The sequence below is a fragment of the Pseudorasbora parva genome, chromosome 9, assembly GCF_024679245.1.
Source record: "Pseudorasbora parva isolate DD20220531a chromosome 9, ASM2467924v1, whole genome shotgun sequence".
Lineage (NCBI taxonomy): Eukaryota > Metazoa > Chordata > Actinopteri > Cypriniformes > Gobionidae > Pseudorasbora > Pseudorasbora parva.
In genome coordinates, this window is record NC_090180.1 from 46,855,871 (window position 1) to 46,875,289 (window position 19,419).

General features: G+C 39.4%; 1 protein-coding gene across 3 annotated transcripts in view; it reads right to left on the bottom strand.

Moving 5' to 3' along the window:
- pip5k1cb (phosphatidylinositol-4-phosphate 5-kinase, type I, gamma b) overlaps window positions 1-18,105 on the bottom strand; it is a 57,641-nt gene extending 39,536 nt beyond the window's left edge. The window contains exon 1 of one of the 3 annotated variants that reach the window (XM_067452856.1): window positions 17,637-18,105. In XM_067452856.1, the coding sequence (XP_067308957.1) occupies window positions 17,637-17,730 (94 nt within the window). In that variant the 5' untranslated portion in view covers window positions 17,731-18,105. The remainder of the gene's footprint in view (window positions 1-17,636) is intronic. The other 2 variants (XM_067452857.1, XM_067452858.1) reach the window with 2 other exon arrangements.
- Window positions 18,106-19,419: the final 1,314 nt, after the last annotated feature.

A 19,419-nucleotide genomic window follows, 5' to 3' on the forward strand; every position in this document is an offset into this window, starting at 1 on the left:
TGATTTGGATAAAAACATAAAAACATCTGTTAGGTGAATATAAATGAAGGTTATTTTATGATAAATATCTAAAAAAAAAAGAAAAAAAGAAAAAAAGTTGATGGCTAGATGCAGCTTCTGGAAATCATTAAAGATCTCAGATCTTTAATTTTTAAAAAAATTTTAAGTGAGAAACTCACTTTTTATTTGCCAAAAAATAACTGCTAGAACATATTATACACTATTGTGTGTGTGTGTGTGTGTGTGTGTGTGTGTGTGTGTGTGTGTGTGTGTGTGTGTGAGATTTTGATAAAAGCATTTTCTAAATGAAGGTAAATGTGACATAAAAGGAGGTTTTTAAACATAGTAAATGCATCTACAGTAAATCACTAAAGACTCACTAAAGACTCCAGCAGCAATAACAACAACAGCAACAACTCCTGCAACTGCGCTAGAATCAGATAACAGAACTCTGAAACATCAGGAAAAACAACAGCGGAGCCGGCTGCAGGTCAGGCCACAGACTGTCCAAACACATTACAGTCAGTCCATCATGAGAGCCTGAGGGAACCTGCCTCCGTATTAATACACAGACACGCCATAGAGTGAGAGAGTGAGAGAGAGAGAGAGAGAGAGAGAGAGAGAGAGAGAGAGAGAGAGAGAGAGAGAGAGAGAGAGAGAGAGAGAGAGAGAGAGAGAGCGCCTTGACACCAGCTGAATCTAACAAGAGAACATGCATCATTACAGTTCGTCTACATTAGCACGGTTCTGTTTACATCCAAATACACCTAATTCAGAAATCATACTCGCTTAGATTTCAGATGCATAAAACAGGTACACTGCTGCTTTGAATAATCATATTCTCACAGTTCTCTAGCACTGCAGATTTTGGTTTGGTTCTCTGGAAAACGTGACAAATTTCATCCCGGCGCTGCAGGCAATCAATTAAAGAGATGCTTTATGAACACATAATGACTGATGAGAGCCTCGAGGATACACAGACGACATAATGAACCGAGAAAATGCCACACTAATGTCTCCAGTGGATAAAACGCTGAAAAGTTTGTTCAAAAACATTAGTTTGAGAGCTCAATGCAACAAACAACCTGAATGGCAGCTGTGAACCTGCTTCTGATAGACTTTCTGCACTGAAATATCACGTATGAAAAAATAAAAGTCAGAAACACACACCTCAGATGTCACTGGAATCCTTGCGGCTGTGGTTTGCGTGGCTCGTTTCTATTTGGAGTCGGATCAGTCCTGAGCGGAGAAGGCTCAATTGGATTGACAGGAGGGGCTAATCTGCTGCCCTGACAAACTCGGCAGCCAATGAGAGGCAGAGATTACGGCTGGAGTCTGCCCACCAGAGGATAAGACCAGGAAAAGCCTGTGTGCCAAGGACGAGGGCACAGCCAGGAAACACGACCGGAAACAACTTTATACACACAAGGACATTTAACATATTCTGTGCAGGACATTTACACCTGAATAACGCACTAAATAAATTCTAGATTGAACGATAGGGTGTCGCAGAACCTTCTCAGGAAGCACTGGGACGTTTTCTTCTATCCTCTATTATGTGGTGTAACCCAAGGGTCTATTTTAGGCCCTCTTCTTTTTCTTTTTTCACTTTATAAGTTTCCCTTGGGTGCCATTTTTAAGAACTATAAGATCTCCTACTGATGCTGTGATGATGATACACAATTTGATCAACCGTCTAAAACTGACAGGAGTTTTCCTTTGGGAGTGCTTTGCAACTGTTTTGAGAAGATCAAATGTTGGATGCCTAATAAATTTCATCGGCTGTGAAATTTAAACAGTTTCTGTCTTTACTCTCAGAAAAAAAGGTACAGTGCTGTCACTGGGGTGGTACCCTAAGGCAGTCATTCCCAAACTGTGGTCCGCGGACCACTAGTGGTCCATGAGGGTACTGCAGGTGGTCCGTGGAAAGGCAAAATAAAATAAAATATTTTTTTAACCTTCATTTTACCAGGAAATTCCCATAAAAAAAAAAGTAAAAAGAATATGTAGGCCTATATTGATATAACATTTGTATTAAATTGTCAAGTTATTGTGCGATTACTAAAATAGCCTAGTGGCGCTCGGCGTGACGTTCAAGTTCAGTGGCGTTATGGATCGGTGGATAGCAACGGGTTCTCTGAAGAGAAAAGAGACAGAGGCAGAAGTTACAAAAAATGAAGAGACTGACAGCGAGTCGGATCATCTATGAGCCAGATGAAGGAAGAAAAGGAGATGAAGAGAAAATACTGTGAAAGCTATTTAGCATTAGGGCGCTTGAGTAAATAAATAAATGAAATATGTGGCAGCCGTCGTGTGCAGTAAACTTTCCTTTAACAGGCCTGTTGTACTGATGTGATGACTAGTTATAGTTTTAGTGCTAGTAAGCCATTTAGAGGTGCGGATTCATTCAGGCAGGACTGTGTGTGGACATATTTTATTATGTGTTATGAGGTGGTCCGCAAAATTTTTGGATTACAAATAGTGGTCCACACACAGAAAAAGTTTGAAAACCCCTGCCCAAAGGTACAAAAGTAAAAAGTACTTTACATATCAGTATTTTAAGAGTGCATATTAGTACCGTTTCGGTTTTGTACCTTAGGGTACCACCCCAGTGACAGAACTTTTTTTCTGACAGTGTTTGAAAAATTTGGAGACTGCAGTCCACGCTCTCATAAAATCACGTCTGGACTACTGTTAAGGCTGCAACATACTCCGCAAGAACAGAGATAAAAGTTCTCGCTCCCAGGGCTACGAGAACAACGTCATTTTGTTCTCACAGCCCTGGTTTGGGAGTTCTCGCAGCTTGATCTCGACACATCACCTGAGCAGAACTTTTTTCTAGCGGGTGTCGGAGAACTATTGTGTGATTGATCAAACATTTAAAGTGGGCGGGGTTAATGCAGAGAAACGCAGATGATCGGCACCTGCTTTTCTCGTGAAGTATGAATGTACTGGCCAGAACGAACTTTGATCTTGTTCTTGCCACCTCGAGAAAACGAACAACTGTCTTTGTTCTTGCAGAGTATGTTCCAAGCTTTATTCCTGTCCTGTGGCCTGCCTCAAACTGCCATCTCTCACTTGCAAATTGTCCAAACTTCTGCAGCGAGACTTCTTACTGGCACAAAAAAGAGGGAACAGATTCTCCAATATTAGCAACTTTTCATTGGCTTCCTGTGAAGTTTAGAATTGAAGATAGAAATACTTTGGTGAACTTCTGATGGCTTGCTCTCCCTGTACTGTAATCAGCTTCTCTTTACTGTCCCATGGCTGTCGCTGTACATCTCAGGGTGGTCAGTCCTTCTCTGCTCTTCACGTCAGCCAGTTTTAAATCAGCTCTTAAATCTTATTTCTTCTCTCTGGCTTTTGATTAAGATTAGTTTATGGGCTTCTTTTCTTTTTAAATGTTCAACATTGTGTTGAATAGCAACTCTGTTGCTTTTAAATGTACTATAGAAATAAAATTTGACTTGACGATGGATGGATGGATGGATGGATGGATGGATGGATGGATGGATGGATGGATGGATGGATGGATGGAGGGATGGATGGATGGATGGATGGATTTTGGAAGTGTGAAAGTAGCCAGACTGGAAAGTTCCACCGGTGATAATCTCTAGTCACCGTCAGACTGTACTGGGCTGTGATGGGATTAGGGTCAGAGTCAGGACAGTAACACACACACACACACACACACACACACACACACACACACACACACACACACACACACACACTCTCTCTCTCTCTCTCTCTCTCTCTCTCTCTCACACACACACACACACTCTCTCTCTCTCTCTCTCTCTCTCTCTCTCTCTCACACACACACACACACACACACACACACACACACACACACACACACACACACACACACACACACACACACACACACAAACACACACCTTAAAACTAGAGTACATTTTGTACTCTTAAAGTCTCCAAAGGAAGTTTAGGAGACAAAGATGATAAATGAAGCATAACTGAGCAGTGACGTGTTCATCTGAAGAACAGCAGCTAAACCTTCTCTCTCATGAAGGTTTACGGTCTCAGTGCTGTCAGGGTGAGATGAGAACATTATAACTGCATCAAATGTGTCCGGGGATTCAGCGGGAATCGTCCGTATCACTGGCTGTGTTTATGTTCTCATGTCAGTGAGTTGGGCTGGATGAGACGCTGATCTACAGCGAAAACCAACGGCTTACACCGGAGGTAATGCTATATAAAGCTCCTGTTCTTACGCAACTAGTGTTTACAACCTCAGAAATATGCAGTCATGCTTCTGCCCTGCGTTTGACAAGAAGCTGCATGAACTGAAGAAAGAAAACACACGGATGTGTCATCGCAGGAGAATGTTTGGAACTCAACTTGCAGCACGAACAATTGAACAGGGAAGAAATACCTTATAAACCCTAGCAACACACGGGCAACTTCATAGTGATGCCCTAGCAACCACCCAACCACCATAGAAACCAGCAAGCAATGCCCTAGAAAACTCAGTGGCAAACACTAGCAAACCCCTAACGAAGCACTGGCAACCACCTAAAACACACTAACACCTCAGCATAGTGTGACACCTTTAAGGGTTAGTTCACCCAAAAAATAACCTTCTGTCATTAATTACTTACCCTAAAGCCGGGGACACACCTAACGACTGTTAGGCCAATTATGAATGGACTTTGGTTGTTATGACTGATCATGAACAAATGTGCCGAATCAGGGACAGTTGCATTCGACACCCGTCAGACCTCCGCTCATCTTCACACACAGATGAAGATATTAGTGTTGAAATCCGATGGCTCAGAAAGGCCTTCACTGACACCAATGTCATTTCCTCTCTCAAGACCCATAAAGGCACTAAAGACGTCGATACAAAGCCCATCTCACTACAGCGGCTCTACTATCATTGATGAAGAGGCCAGAAGAGTTTTAATTCTCTTTAACTAAACTTTTAACCGTACTTTACTTCTTAAATGAAACATTTTGAATATTCTTGACTACAACAAATACTTGTGGAAAAATGTAAAGTGCAAAAAAACTTTTTTAGGGATACTATTGTTACAAACGCACACACGTTTGTTTTTGTGAAATGTGGGGACGCTCAATAGGCGTAATGGTTTTATACTGTACAAACCCTATTTTCTATCCCCTTACACTGCCCCTAAACCTACCCATCACACACACACACACACACACACACACACACACACACACACACACACACACACACACACAGCCCCTAAACCTACCCATCAACCATATACACACACACACACACAGCCCCTAAACCTACCCATCACACACACACACACACACACACACACACACACACACACACACACACACACACACACACACACACACACACACACACACACACACACACACACACACACACACACACACACACAGCCCCTAAACCTACCCATCCAAGGAAACATTCTGCATATTTCAACCTCTTCTGGAATACCTGTGTCATATCCATGTCATTATACACATTTGTGTCCTGATATTTCACAAAAACAAGCGCGCACACACACACACACACACACACACACACACACACACACACACACACACACACACACACACACACACACACACACACACACACACAACCCCTAAACCTACCCATCACACATACACACACACACAACCCCTAAACCTACCCATCACCCATACACACACACACACAGCCCCTAAACCTACCGATCACACACACACACACACACACACACACACACACACACACACACACACAGCCCCTAAACCTACCCATCACACACACACACACACACACACACACACACACACACACACACACACAGCCCCTAAACCTACCCATCAAAGGAAACATTCTGCATATTTCAACCTCTTCTGGAATACCTGTGTCATACCCATGTCATTATACACATTTGTGTCCTGATATTTCACAAAAACAAGCACACACACACACACACACACACACACACACACACACAGAGATCTAGGCCAAAGCATACACCTTTTATCTCTAGCGCCCAGTCCTGGTTTGACACACTTCCACTGTCTGCACGTGCTGACCCTGCGTCCTCAGGTACCTGCCGTCCTGTCCCATATAATCATGATCTCCTGAAAAACTCTGATGTGTGTGACAATGAGCAATCTGAGAAATTATATTTTCACTCAGGTCAGCATTGCTCTCATTTCTCTGAGCATTTCACGCGTCACTGGACTAATCCAGCCTCTCCACTCATGTTCAACGACAGAATCCAATCCCAACAACAGCATCCCCGGCCACGTAACCGTGCATCTCCACATGACAACATCAAGGACCTTGATACTCTAGGAACTCACAAGTGTTACAGAGACAAACAGATGGACTGAATCACTGCGACAACAGCAGATTGAGTCTATGCTAGGGCATCGCTATGCGGTTTAGGTGTTATTGGGGTGTTGTTATGGTGTTTTGAGACATTGCCACACTTAATTAGGGGGTTGCTAGGGTTTTCTGTTGAATTTGCTAGAGCATTGCTGGGGGGGGGGGGTTCAATGGTATTCTGGGTGGTTGCTAGGGTGTTGTTATGGTGTTTTGGGACATTGCCAGCGCTTTATTAGGGGGTTGCTAGGGTTTTCTGTTGAGTTTACTAGGGGGGTTCAATGGTATTCTGGGTGGTTGCTAGGGTGTTGTTATGGTGTTTTGGGACATTGCCAGCGCTGCAGTGAAGATGAATATTCATAATCATCTTCTCTGATCTTAACAGCTGGAAGAGTCTCTCCTGCACGCCGTTTAGTTACGTAAGCCTTATGTAAAGACTGCAGCCTGTGGTGTCGGCACACAAACGCTCGCTCACAGATGATGTGCCACACACACATGACAGAACTCGAAGACGACTGCGTTTGCTTCATCCCTTCAATCCCAAACACACGTCAGTCACACTGCACACATCACATAACTAACTCCTGCTGAATGCCATATGAAATGAGTGATTTCACTGCGCTTATCTCATGCTATGAAATCAGAATCCATCTCATATCTTAAAGCTATTCTATTTCAAAGACGTTCATGCTTTTATTTGGCAAAGACACATTCAACTGATAAAAAAATGACAGTAAAGACATTTAAATAATGTTGCAAAAGATTCTATTTCAAATAAATGCTGCTCTTTATAACTTTCTATTCATCCTAATAAAAATGCATCACGGTTCACACAGAAATATGAAGCTGTTTTCCACACGGATAATAATCATAAATGTTTCTTGAGCAGCAAATCATCATATTTGAATGATTTCTGAAGGCTCATGTGACACATGTGGAGTAATAATAACTAGCATGGGTAAACATCACTCACAATGTTTGTTAAGTGAGGGTGAATTAGATTGTTTGCTTGTCATGACTCGTGCGTTTGTGGGTAAGCTGTGCCATGTGAGCTTCTATAGGCTAATGCTGACACAAGAGCCGGTTGCTGAGGACGCAATGGCAACATGCAGCTCATGTTCTGATCTTACACAATCGAAGATGTGCTGGAGCGTCTCACATGACCTGAACGTGACGGACACTTAATTAATCATCACTGAAACTATTGATGCTAACACTTTATTTCGACAGTCCACTTTAGACATTGGAATAAATATAAGCAAGTTTGCAACTACATGTCAACTAGCAGTCATTAGAGTATTAGTAGACTGTCAGCGTAATATCTATAACACTCCCAAACAGACTTTCTACTGACTATAAGTAACTACTTAAGTCAACTTAAGCCGACCGCTAACAGTCTACAGTAAATAAATCCTTCTTTTCTTTGATAAGGACGTTTCTCAAGACCAGTGAAAATGCAAAAAAATTTTGGTAAAGAAATGTAACTCTTTCCCTGCCAATGACCAGGTTTTTTTTGGCTTCTGGTGCTTTCAGTGTTATATGTTAAATGGTTCTATGACATCTTCTGAAAGAGATTGTGATCAAAACACAGGCGAAGAAGAAGCAGAAACAAGCAGTCTCATATGTAATCATATGCATATTTAAAATAACGTGGTTATCAACGTTAAACAGCACATCAAAACTGCCTAATGTTCCTGAATGAGATGTGGACCCAGGACGAGCTACAGGACTGAAGCATTAGAAGTGTAGATGGACTCGATCTCCTCCATCTGTGTTTGATCATCTCTGAATCTGATCTGGAGTCAGTCTTTCACAAACATGTGATTTTTTTTAGCTTTTTGTTCAATGTGCTTTTTGAAAAAACTTACCCACATTCAACTGTTGATAATGCATGAAGTTGGAGTAAAATGGGGTGGTTTATTTAAAATTGTTTTTTAAAATAAATAAATAGCAGAGGCCCTGTTCTTTCTTTTGATATATTGCATGTTCAGATATTCATACAACTAAACTAAACTATTCTGGGGCCATTTAACTTTTGTTAAAATTATCAAAAATGTTATCGGTGGCTGGCAACTTAAAAAAAACAAACAAAAAATAAACAGGGAAAGTTGTAAATACAGATTAATCTAGGGCTGGGGGATATTTATTTTGATTTATTTAGGTCAATATCGATAATTATAGATATTTTTATGACCTATTTAAAATAAGAACCAGGAGAAAAATATAATACATTTTCAAAAATTCTTTTAAAATGAACCTTCCTTTGAATATAAACCCTTCAGCTATATAGGCAGAAATGTCAGCACAACCACAGAAATCACTCAATGGGCGGCTTTTCAGGTCATGAGTATGAGGTAACGCAGCTCTGTTTATCATTTTAAATACATCTGAGTGTGTTGAGTTCGCTCAGCGGCTGCTGTGACTCTTGTTCACACTGCTCAGAGTAAAGCGTTTCTGCAGAATAAAACCAGAAACTTAGGATAACGCAGATATGAGGCCAACGACAGGCGACTACCTCAGACGTCCCGGTTTATCGGTTAAAATAGCAATTTACTCACAATTTACAAATAGTTGGAAACATTTGGGATATTGTAAGAACTCAACTGAACAAAATATATAACACTGGCCTAGGTTTTTTTGTGTGGATATTTTAGTGGGGAAAAAAGTTACATAGTGCACCTTTAACCACAGGTTAAATTCTAATCCCTGATTTGTTAATCTGGGTTTGAAGTTGAGTGGTGCAACACAACTCGATTTAAAATAAAGCTTAGATCAACAAATCCTAGATTAGCTCTAAACTGTGCTTAATTTAATCCTTATTGGTGGAACCTACCCTAACACTTTTTTCACATGAGAAATAATCTGCCATGTGCCGTCTTTAAAAAAAAAAAAGTGCAAAAAATATTATCAAACTAAAATATCATAAAATGTTTAGTTTTTTGACCAACACACAAACAGTAAGAAGAGAAATATTAACGTAGTAACTTATCATGGAATCCAGTCATACAAATGGAATTGACTGTATATTATATGAAATGTTACGGTATTTGGCAAGTTTTGTATGAATAAATCAAAAGCAGAGCTGTACACTTAATCAAACAACTGCATAATAAGACAATGCACAATAAGATCTGTACAATAATCTCGTGTGGAGTGAGCCCGCGGCGTGTGTGTGTGCGTGTGTTTGCATGCAAATCTGTTGTTCAGGTACGAGCATGTCTGTTTGCCAGAGATCTGCACGCTCAGCGCTAAGAGTTCAGGTTACCAACAACAGCCTCCATTCAGGAAACCTCTGCTGGCTCACAGCTCTGGTCTGATGGCAAAAACCAGATCAAATAATCACCAATACACTCTTAAAACAAAAGGTTTTTATCGGCCCCTTTGGTTCCATGAAGAACCTTTAAAGTCCACGGAATCATTCCATCGCATTAAAGGTTCTTTAGATTATAAAATGCTACTTAAGAAATGGTTCCTCTATGGCATTGCTGAGAAAAAACACCACATGGAACCTTTATTTTCAAGAGTTTAGAAGAATCATTTCTGGTTCCCCAAAGAACCTTTAAGTAAACTGGTCTTAAAGGATTAGTTCACTTTAAAATGAAAATGTCCTGATATTTTCCTCACCCCGTCTCATCCAAGATGTTCATGTCTTTCTTTCTTCCGTTTTTTGAGGAAAACATTCCAGGATTTTTCTCCACATAATGGACTTCAATGGGAACCAACGGCTGAAGGTCCAAATCATTGGAGATACAGAGGAAGAGCTTCAGAGACTCTGATGATCCCAGAGGAATAGGGTCTGATTTTAAGAAATAAAATGTCCCTATAGTGTAATGAACGTATAAAAAATCTAAATAATATTTCCCAATTTGCAATGGAAAGATTGCATGGATGTTAAAGATTCATCATGGAACCAAAGATGCAGGTTAAGGCCCCAATCACACCGAACGTGTTTTTGCAGCGAGAGGCGCCTTTTTTGAATGGATTTCGGTTGGCAGAGAGCGTTATGCGCGCTGCTTATGCGCCCTGGGCGCCTCGCGTTTTAACCGCTTGCTGCGCCTCTTGTTTTTGAAGGAGCGCTCCGAGCGCATGAAGTTGAAAAAAAGTCAACTCTGAGCGGAAAAGCGCACAACGTCATCGCGCTTATTTTCTGTTGTCCAATCGAATGAATGAAGAGGCGGGCCTTCCATTGTGTTGACCGTTACATTGATTAGACTGACAGGACAGCTGATTCGGGGGTTGCCTAGAAACATTAAAGCGCACTGCTCATTAGGCCGTGTGTCCACCAAAGCGTTTTTAGCCAGCAGAAAATGCTAGGCACTCTGCTGAAAACGCCTCGCTGTGAGCGCTTGAGAGCGTTTTGGCAGGCAGCGTTTTTTTTCTTCAGTTGAGACTCTTTGCTTGTTATGATACGGATAATCTGAGGAAGTCTTTCTAATTTCACAGGTAGTTTGTTCCTGTATTGATTCTATATAAAACTGCAGATCCAATGTAAAGTATTTGCTCTGGCTTTTGTTTTAAATCATTTTGTTGCGTTATTATTGCTTGTTGTCATCTGATGACGACACGCAGAATGTGGCAGTTGGTCTGTGTAGTATTAGTCCCGCCCCTCCTCCACTGTGATTGGACGGCTGAGTGAAGAGTGACAGTGATGAGCGCTGCGTTTTACTCAAGCGGCAACCTCCCGCGATCTCTCTTGAAGCCAATACGGAAGTAATGTAAACTGCAATTCCTCAACTGGCCACTAGGGACAGGCTCCAGAAGGGAGCAGAATCTCATTGAGCCCCATATTAAAATTCTCAACTTTAAAGCAGAAAAAAACATGTTTACAGCCTGGTACAAATTGTGGTTTTGGCTTATAAGGCTAATTTTGATCTTCATGACAACTCTGAGGGGGGTGAATTTTTTTATAACTCATTCGTTTACATTATATAAAGCCTTAAGGTTCTGCATAATTAAGGGCGTGGTTACAAGTGGATAGCCATTTATCCGCCGTCTATAGTCATTGCGTCACCTCAGCTCCGCGCACATCCCGCCTTTTTGCCCATTTTCTGTTATCCGGGAGTGACAGGCGTTGACTCGCTCACAAGATAGCGACGCCCAGTTTGCCCCTACTTTAAGCTTCAGAACGGCTTATCAGAATCCTATGGGTGACGTCACGGACGCTACGTCCATATTTTTTTACAGTCTATGGTTTTACTCAAAGTTGAAGATGCTTCAACTCTCGGCGACCAGTAAAAAACAGTGAGCGCTCAGCGCTTGAGTGTGAAATACTCGCTCAGCGCCTCGGTGCGCTCCAGGCGTTCTAAAAACGCGGGGCTCTCATTGAAAACAATTGAAAACGCCAGCCAGCAGCGTGAAAAAACGCTTTGGTGGACACACTGCATTATGAATGAAAAAACGCCGACCAAAAAAGGGAGTGCAGTCATAGACCGTAAAAAAATATGGACGACTCGACATCATCCGTTTCCGCTTGGCAGATTTGAAGCTTTCAGGCGGCCTTGCACGGCGCGGACATCTTGGGACCGAGTCTGCGCAGTAGAGCGCAGGAAGTAGAGCAGGAAGTACAGCTGCGATATCAAAAGCCCGCCCACACTCTCGCAGATGCAGAACAATTAATTATGTTGGTGTGAAATAAACAGTTATGGAAATGTAGAAATTAAAGCTAAAGCTCCAATCTGCTCCCAAAAATTTCGAAAAAAGTCTGTTAGTGCCTCAGTGACAACTTCACTCAGAGTAGCCGTCAGTCTCAGCTGTCAATCATGACGTCACACCCCCCGTTTTTATAGCGTCAGATAACTAACTCAAACTAAACTTATTTTTAAAACGAACACCTGAAATGAAATCATCGTGATGATAACTGCCTTCAGTGACATAAACTAACTTTGGGGAAAATTTTTTGAAGTGTAATTTTATTATTTAGTTTGCCTCGCGTCCATTAGAAAACACAGGGGCGGCTATACTGGGACCGGTCACCGGGGGGCGATCGAGGCGCCCTGCGCCTCGCGTTTTCGAACCTGAAAAACGCGTTCGGTGTGATCGGGGCCTAAGAGCCTTTATTTTTAATTGCTGGTGCTGTTCACATGTTGGCAAAAATGACAGATAGTTGTTTTTTATTTAAATGAAATATTATTAGTTTGATCATGTTTTTATTAAATATGTTGTATTTTTAGAGGTTTTATGGTACTACATTATATGTATGCAGTCGTTATAATCCATTTATTCACTTTTTGAGCAGAATTTCCAGCTTCAACTGTCATCAGTCATGAATGTTTTGGAGCACAGACTGAAGTTTGGTCTCTTTTTTTAAGGCAACATGTGACAGATTATTGCTGAAGTGTAAAAAAGTGAACTTGCAAAGTTGAAAATACAATTTCCTATATGAAATATATATTTTCCAAAACATGCTTTACTCCAAAACTGCGAGAAAGTCAAAGCCATTAATCTAAAAAAGTTGTGTTCCAAATTTAAGGTTGATATCTAAAAAAACGAGCTTTCAGTGATTTCGTTTGGGTGCAGAACCAAACGCTTCCACTAGATGAGATTCGTCTCCCATTCTTTTCCAATGCGCTCATTTTAGAGTGTGACTATTTTTTTTAAGAACCATTTCGAATCATGTCTATGACTGTGTTCACACAGCAAACGCCAACACCTTTAACAAGTTTAATACCATTCCGATGAAGTAAAAAATATTCAGCCAAAAATGACAAACAGTACCAGAGGGCTATTACTTTTACATTAACAAGAAAATCCAGTTCATTGCAATATTGAAAAATGCCCATGTACTAGGGCTGAACGATATATCGCTATCGTATCTATATCTAGATATGAACTTTCAAGATATTAATATCGAAAAAAGCAACGATATCGACGATATAGATTTCACCTCTCCGCGATCGCCCTGCATACAACTCTGGCAGTCACAACACACATCAGTTTTACGAGTGTGCCCTTGGATACACCGCTAAAGCCAGCGCGCACACACACCACCAGGGACGTGGGACTATATTGTGAGAGGGGGGGCGGCATTTCCATGGTGACGCGTCATTGCTGGTCACATGACACACCGCAGCAGCAACAGCGCTGAATGAATGATGATTTGCTTTTATGTCATTTTTCCTTTTTTATTCAGAATATTCACAAATGTGTTCGCTACACTCTAAAAAATAATTCAGTGGCTTAGTAAATATCACAGTAATAATTAACTTTATTAACTTAATAAAATCTCTCAATATCATTTACTTGATGGTTTTAGTTAAACATACCAAAATAATTGACTAAAAGTCCAACAGTTAATTTTGTCTAAAATGTATAGTTATATTTAGGTTTTTTTCACTAAAATAATTTAGTATTCAAATAACCAATTATTTATTTTAAATATACTTAATACATTTGTGAAATTTATTTCAAAATATTTGAGAATGGAGAATTAAACCGATCTGTTTCAAGAACCACAAATATTACTTAATTAAAATCAAGATTATTAATATTTAACACACACTGAAGAAATTGAGTAAGTTTACTCGATTAAAACAATGCACCCCTCCCCCACCCTCTGACGTGACGACAGCTCGACGGTTGAGTCCGAGTGAGTGCAGATATTTGAATTCTCCTCAGTCACCAGAGCAGTTTCTTCTTCTCAGCCTCGCAGAATTGGGGCATTTCCTCTGTTAAATTCAGGTTTGTATGTTTTTTTTTTAATCTATATAATCATTACTGTGCTAAAAGGCATTTTATTTAATTCAAAACAACATACAGGGACAGTGTGAGTCACCTTAAGTTAACGTGTGGCGTTGGTCTTTGAAACGCCTGCTGTGTTGCTCAAAACACACAATTTTATTCGTAAAGATAATGAATATAATGAATTTGGATGATAAAATCTTATTAAAACTGGCCACTGTTTGTTTATTGTCAGGTTATGGAGTCTGGCGCCTACAAATGAAACGCAGGACAGCGGTCTCAAGTTCAAAGTCCACCCGCAGACCGCTAACGTTAGTCCATCTCAGGCTCGAGAAACAGCGCTGATACGGTGGAAATGGGATAACAGACCGGTTGATTACACTTGAATTACTTTTAAATGTTTAATTTTTATTTCCAAAACAGTATTATATGCTGTAACGTTATTACTGTACTCATCGACAATAAAGGCCATGTCATGTATAAGTGTGTTTGTGTGGACTGTGGAGTATTTTACAAAGGTTTAGAGGAAATTAAAGTTATACTTTACAAGTTAGTAATACTCATAAATAAAAACAGTTCATATTAGTCATAAATATTGGTTTTTAAATGCTTTTTACCCAATTTTTTCTACTCAATTGAATTTGTTAATGTAACAAATGCAGTTACTCAGATCTACTTAATTTTTTTACTTACATTTACTCAGTTCTTATGGTGTCTATAATTGATTTCACTGCTTTAAAATTTACTCAATTTTTTTAGTGTAAAAATGTTTCACCAAAAAAAATGAGTAAATCATAGTATTAGTTTTTAGAGTGTATGGCATGAAATATCTGATAAAACGATTGTCAAATACATGCAAGTGGAAGTATATTGTTGTTTAAACACCTTTATAACGATGGCGTTAGTTGAGCTGTATGCGCGATGGCCGCCGCCGGGTTAGTTCGTGCCTCAGAGAATCGGATCTGTTGGATTTACAACCTCTATGGGAACAACACATGAATTCATCCACTTCTCCCGAAATACTTAAAAGTGGCAGGTGAACTGGGAATAGAATAGAGCAAACATTGAAGTTACTTACACAATGTGTATCTGATATGAATAAAACGTGTCGAATTATAATGGAAAGGATTATTATTACCTCTTCCAGAGACATCAGTGTGTATTTTACAAACTCTAAATGTATTGTTATTTTTTAAATTCTTATGTGAATTTATAGGTTTGAAACCTAAAATAAACAGTATGTGGTTGAAAACACTGATATATGACAGCTCTGAGCGCACCTGTCTCTGGCTAAAGTCAACATTTGGGTTTAGCAGGTGATCATGTGATGCACCTGATCATTCGCTCCAGGGACCAGCCTTTGATTACACGTGTGATCGAACAATACATTTTCTGACACAAATTTCTGAAATGTAGGCTTAAATACTTTTATTTTTCTGAGAAACTTGGTTTTCACCGAACACGTAGTCATATCGTATTGTATCGATATATAGTGTATCGATATATAAAATTTCCCCCTCTATTTCTCCTTTCTTCTTTCCTTTTCTGGTCTTTGCTACTCTGAGCAGTGTACAAATCTTGGTATTTAGGGCACTTTTTGTGTTTCGTTGCCTCTTCTTGACGGATCACTTCCTGTTCTCCTGAGTTGTAAGTCGCTTTGGATAAAAGCGTCTGCTAAATGCATAAATGTAAATGTAAATATAGATATCTGGCACGAAAATCGAAATGTACCAGTACTAATCTAACAGCATCCACTGCAACAATTAACCAGGCATCTCTTAAGAACCTCTTCCTCCCATAATGGATCCCAAAACGCTTGTTTCCTTCCTGTGATTCCCTGATATGCTTCTATTTAATTGCTCAAATCCACCTCTGCTCTCCGACAGAACGACGCGAGGCCTGATTTATGTTTCGAGATAAGCTGGACTGATCTGTGGGCGACTCCCCATCCTTCACTCCATATGAGCTCTGGTTGAGCTGGAAGAATCAGGGCAGAAGATCTAACGTTCCTCCAAACTGAAAGCATGAGAAAACATGCTAACATCTCTCTTCACTGTAAACAAGCTCTGCTCGTGGTAGAGAAACGAGCACATTTCTATCTGAAACAGGGCTGAGAGCTCCGTGAAGTCTCATTATCCAACTCTATCTGAGCGACAGCTGAAGATGTCAGTTCTAATAATGAACGTCAACACTAACCGGATGGTTCAGATGAGATGATGAACACGAATGCTCAAGCAATCACACGCACAGGACCTGAAGGAGAGCCCCCGTCCTCTCTGTATTCTCTACAGCTGTCAACACAAGGCATGCTGGGACGGAGGAAACACTCTGACAATTATTATTCAGATCGACTTTGACTTTTCATTTGAAGGACGTGCACGATAAACACAACGTCACATTACATTAACACATACGACATGTTCCCTGCAGGTGAACACACACACACCGCATCCAAACACACTCCGACTGCCTCAGTAACAACACTGAGCTGCTTGTACTCTATAAAACATCAGGGAAAGACGTCGATAAAACAGCTCATAGGTAATACAACGACACTTAACGCAAGAAAGCTGTTTAATAGAAACTCGTTTAGCTAGAAACAGTCACTCTAGAGAAGAGCATTTTGGTAAAAGTAGGCACTGTATTACATTCATTATATTTTTACTGAACCTGTTAGTGATGTCTTCATTATTTAATGTCTGTCTTATGTGCAATTCAAATGCTTGTACAACTCAGTTTTAGCTATTTGAGTTTGATTATTAAATAAGTTTAAAATATTAATGTTTAATTTTTTTAAATTATAATATATACAGCTCTGAAAAAAAATTAAGAGACCACCTAACATTAAGAAATCAATGTTAATTGGTCTCTTATTTTTTTCCAGAGCAATATATATAGATAGATAGATAGATAGATAGATAGATAGATAGATAGATAGATAGATATTCATTTTATTTTATTTTATAAATTGTTTAATTTCTTTCTATTTTTCTTTCTAAGTTTTATTTTGTTGCATCACTATTATATATAAATAAAAAAAGAATATATATATATATATATATATATATATATATATATATATATATATATATATATATATATATATAAAACATATAATTATTTAAAGGTACACAACTGGTCCTTACAGTACAATTATACCATATTCTATTTAATTTTTTCTCTATGTACTAGAAACTTCACAATGACAAATTCCTTGCTTGCGTGTGTGTGTGTGTGTGTAAACATATTCTTATGATATTCGTGTATTTAAGGCACTTCAAAGATTGCAAATGACTGCATATTTAAATATGAGGGCACTGACAGCCATTCATACACCACGTCTTTCCAAGGTATATTATTACAGCAGTGCAGTTCATATGGGAATAAACTGAACATTGATACTTTAATATCCCACTTACAAATAAGGTAACGTTCCTATGACCGTACAATAGGTTTAATTACCATATTGTTCATATGGTAGGCTACTGTCAGGTACTTCCAAAATGACGGTCTGCATAATAATTTAACATGTATATGTGTATGGCAGCATTAATGCGGCCCTAATGTGAAACACAAGCATGAATGTAAAAGATCCTCCGCATACCGAGATCTGCAGCATCCATCCCGCATCCCGCGCCGACCACCGCGTCCGCGTCCTCCGGCAGCGCCGAACATCCTCCGGCCGCCGCTCCCTCCATCAGATCCGGATCACACGGGCCGTCGAGCGGTAAAACCAATCAAGTGAAGAAAAGGAAGAAAAAATGGAGCGGGCGTCATGATATGGATCCGCGGTGCGAGTGCGATTCTGCGCGCGCTCCTGTCAGCTGCCGCACAGCGCTCGCGCTCATGTGAGTCCGACTCGCTTGAGCGACGCCGCTGCTGCTGCGACGTCAGCGATGACGTCAGCAGGCCCGGCAGCTCTGCGACGGTTTCCTAATTATTATTATTTATTTATTTTACAGTCTAGGTATCGCCTTTCAATGGAGGAACTTACATAAACATTTAAGCATTACATGACATAAAACATGTAATTGAAGCCATTTAATGTTGTCATACTTCTAATATATTTAAGGAAATTTGTAAGCTTATTTGGATTAAAAATGGGAGAGAAAAAAATAAACCTTATAATAATAAAAAAAAAAAAAAACACGAGTGCGTAAACAGCGCCACCTCCTGCATGACATTCAAACTGCAATACACCTGTAAAACGTCATACTGGAAGCGTTTTTAAACCGGGTATCAGCCTCGTAAGTTTTTTTTAATTTAAATGTTTTCATGTATGTACATTTATAACAATATACTTCGTATTATATTACTATGCAAAAACTAAAAGTAAAGTTCTCTATTTTCTCTCATTTTGAAAGTCGTCAAAACACTTTTGTGGAGTTTTTCTTTTGCCATTTAAGCAAATGGGATAACACACATGGTATAAACATAAAACCGCATTAAAGCCGTTTAATAGTAAAAATGATAATATTTTTAGGAAATTTAAATGGTGGACAAAAAAAGTGAGTAAACAGCGCCATCTCCTGCATGACATTCAAACTGCAATACGTCTGAAAAAACATGGACGCTTTTAACGGTCGTCAGCGTCGTAAATCCTGTCTACGCGTAAATCATGCAACGTTGATTTATATATATATGACACATTTATAACACTATACTTATAATATTTCACTAGCTATAAAAAAATAAGTCTAGTGAAACTAAAGAAAGAAGATGTAACGTTGATAATGGAGCTTTTTAGTTATCTCCAACAACACTTATATGAAGTAACTTATATAGTTCTTAAAATGTCTAACAATCCGCTGCATTTCACAGCTTTACAAATAGGCCTAGACTAACGTTAGGTCGCCTAGTAAATATAACAGATTGAATAGAAATTAATCATAAACTTACAGACAATGCTTTCTACAGAGGATCACAAGACGAATGGATGCTTCAAGTTTCTTCTGTGTTGAACTAACTTTAACTGTCTTGGAATGTTACTATGGCAATCATTTTATAACAAAAGCTACATGACTCGGTATTGGAATTAATAGAAAATATTAAATAGATTATCCAGTATATTTTATAAATATAGTAAGTATAGTAAATAATACTACAGTATATAATATACAGTATATTTCCCCCCTCTTTTTGAAAGTCGTGGAAAACTAGGGCTGGGAATCGATTCCAAAAAGAATCGATTCCTCGATTCCAAGGCGTTGGGAATCGAGAGTCGATTCCAACGTTTGGAATCGATTCCATCGTGGGGAATCGACTCCTCTTTATTCACTTGTCTCTCGCTTACTAATAATGATTGGAAGTCTATTTAATTTTTGCAAAAGGTTCTTTTGAACAGTTAGTTTCAAATAACGAGTTAAAAATAAAGCAATTCAGCTGAG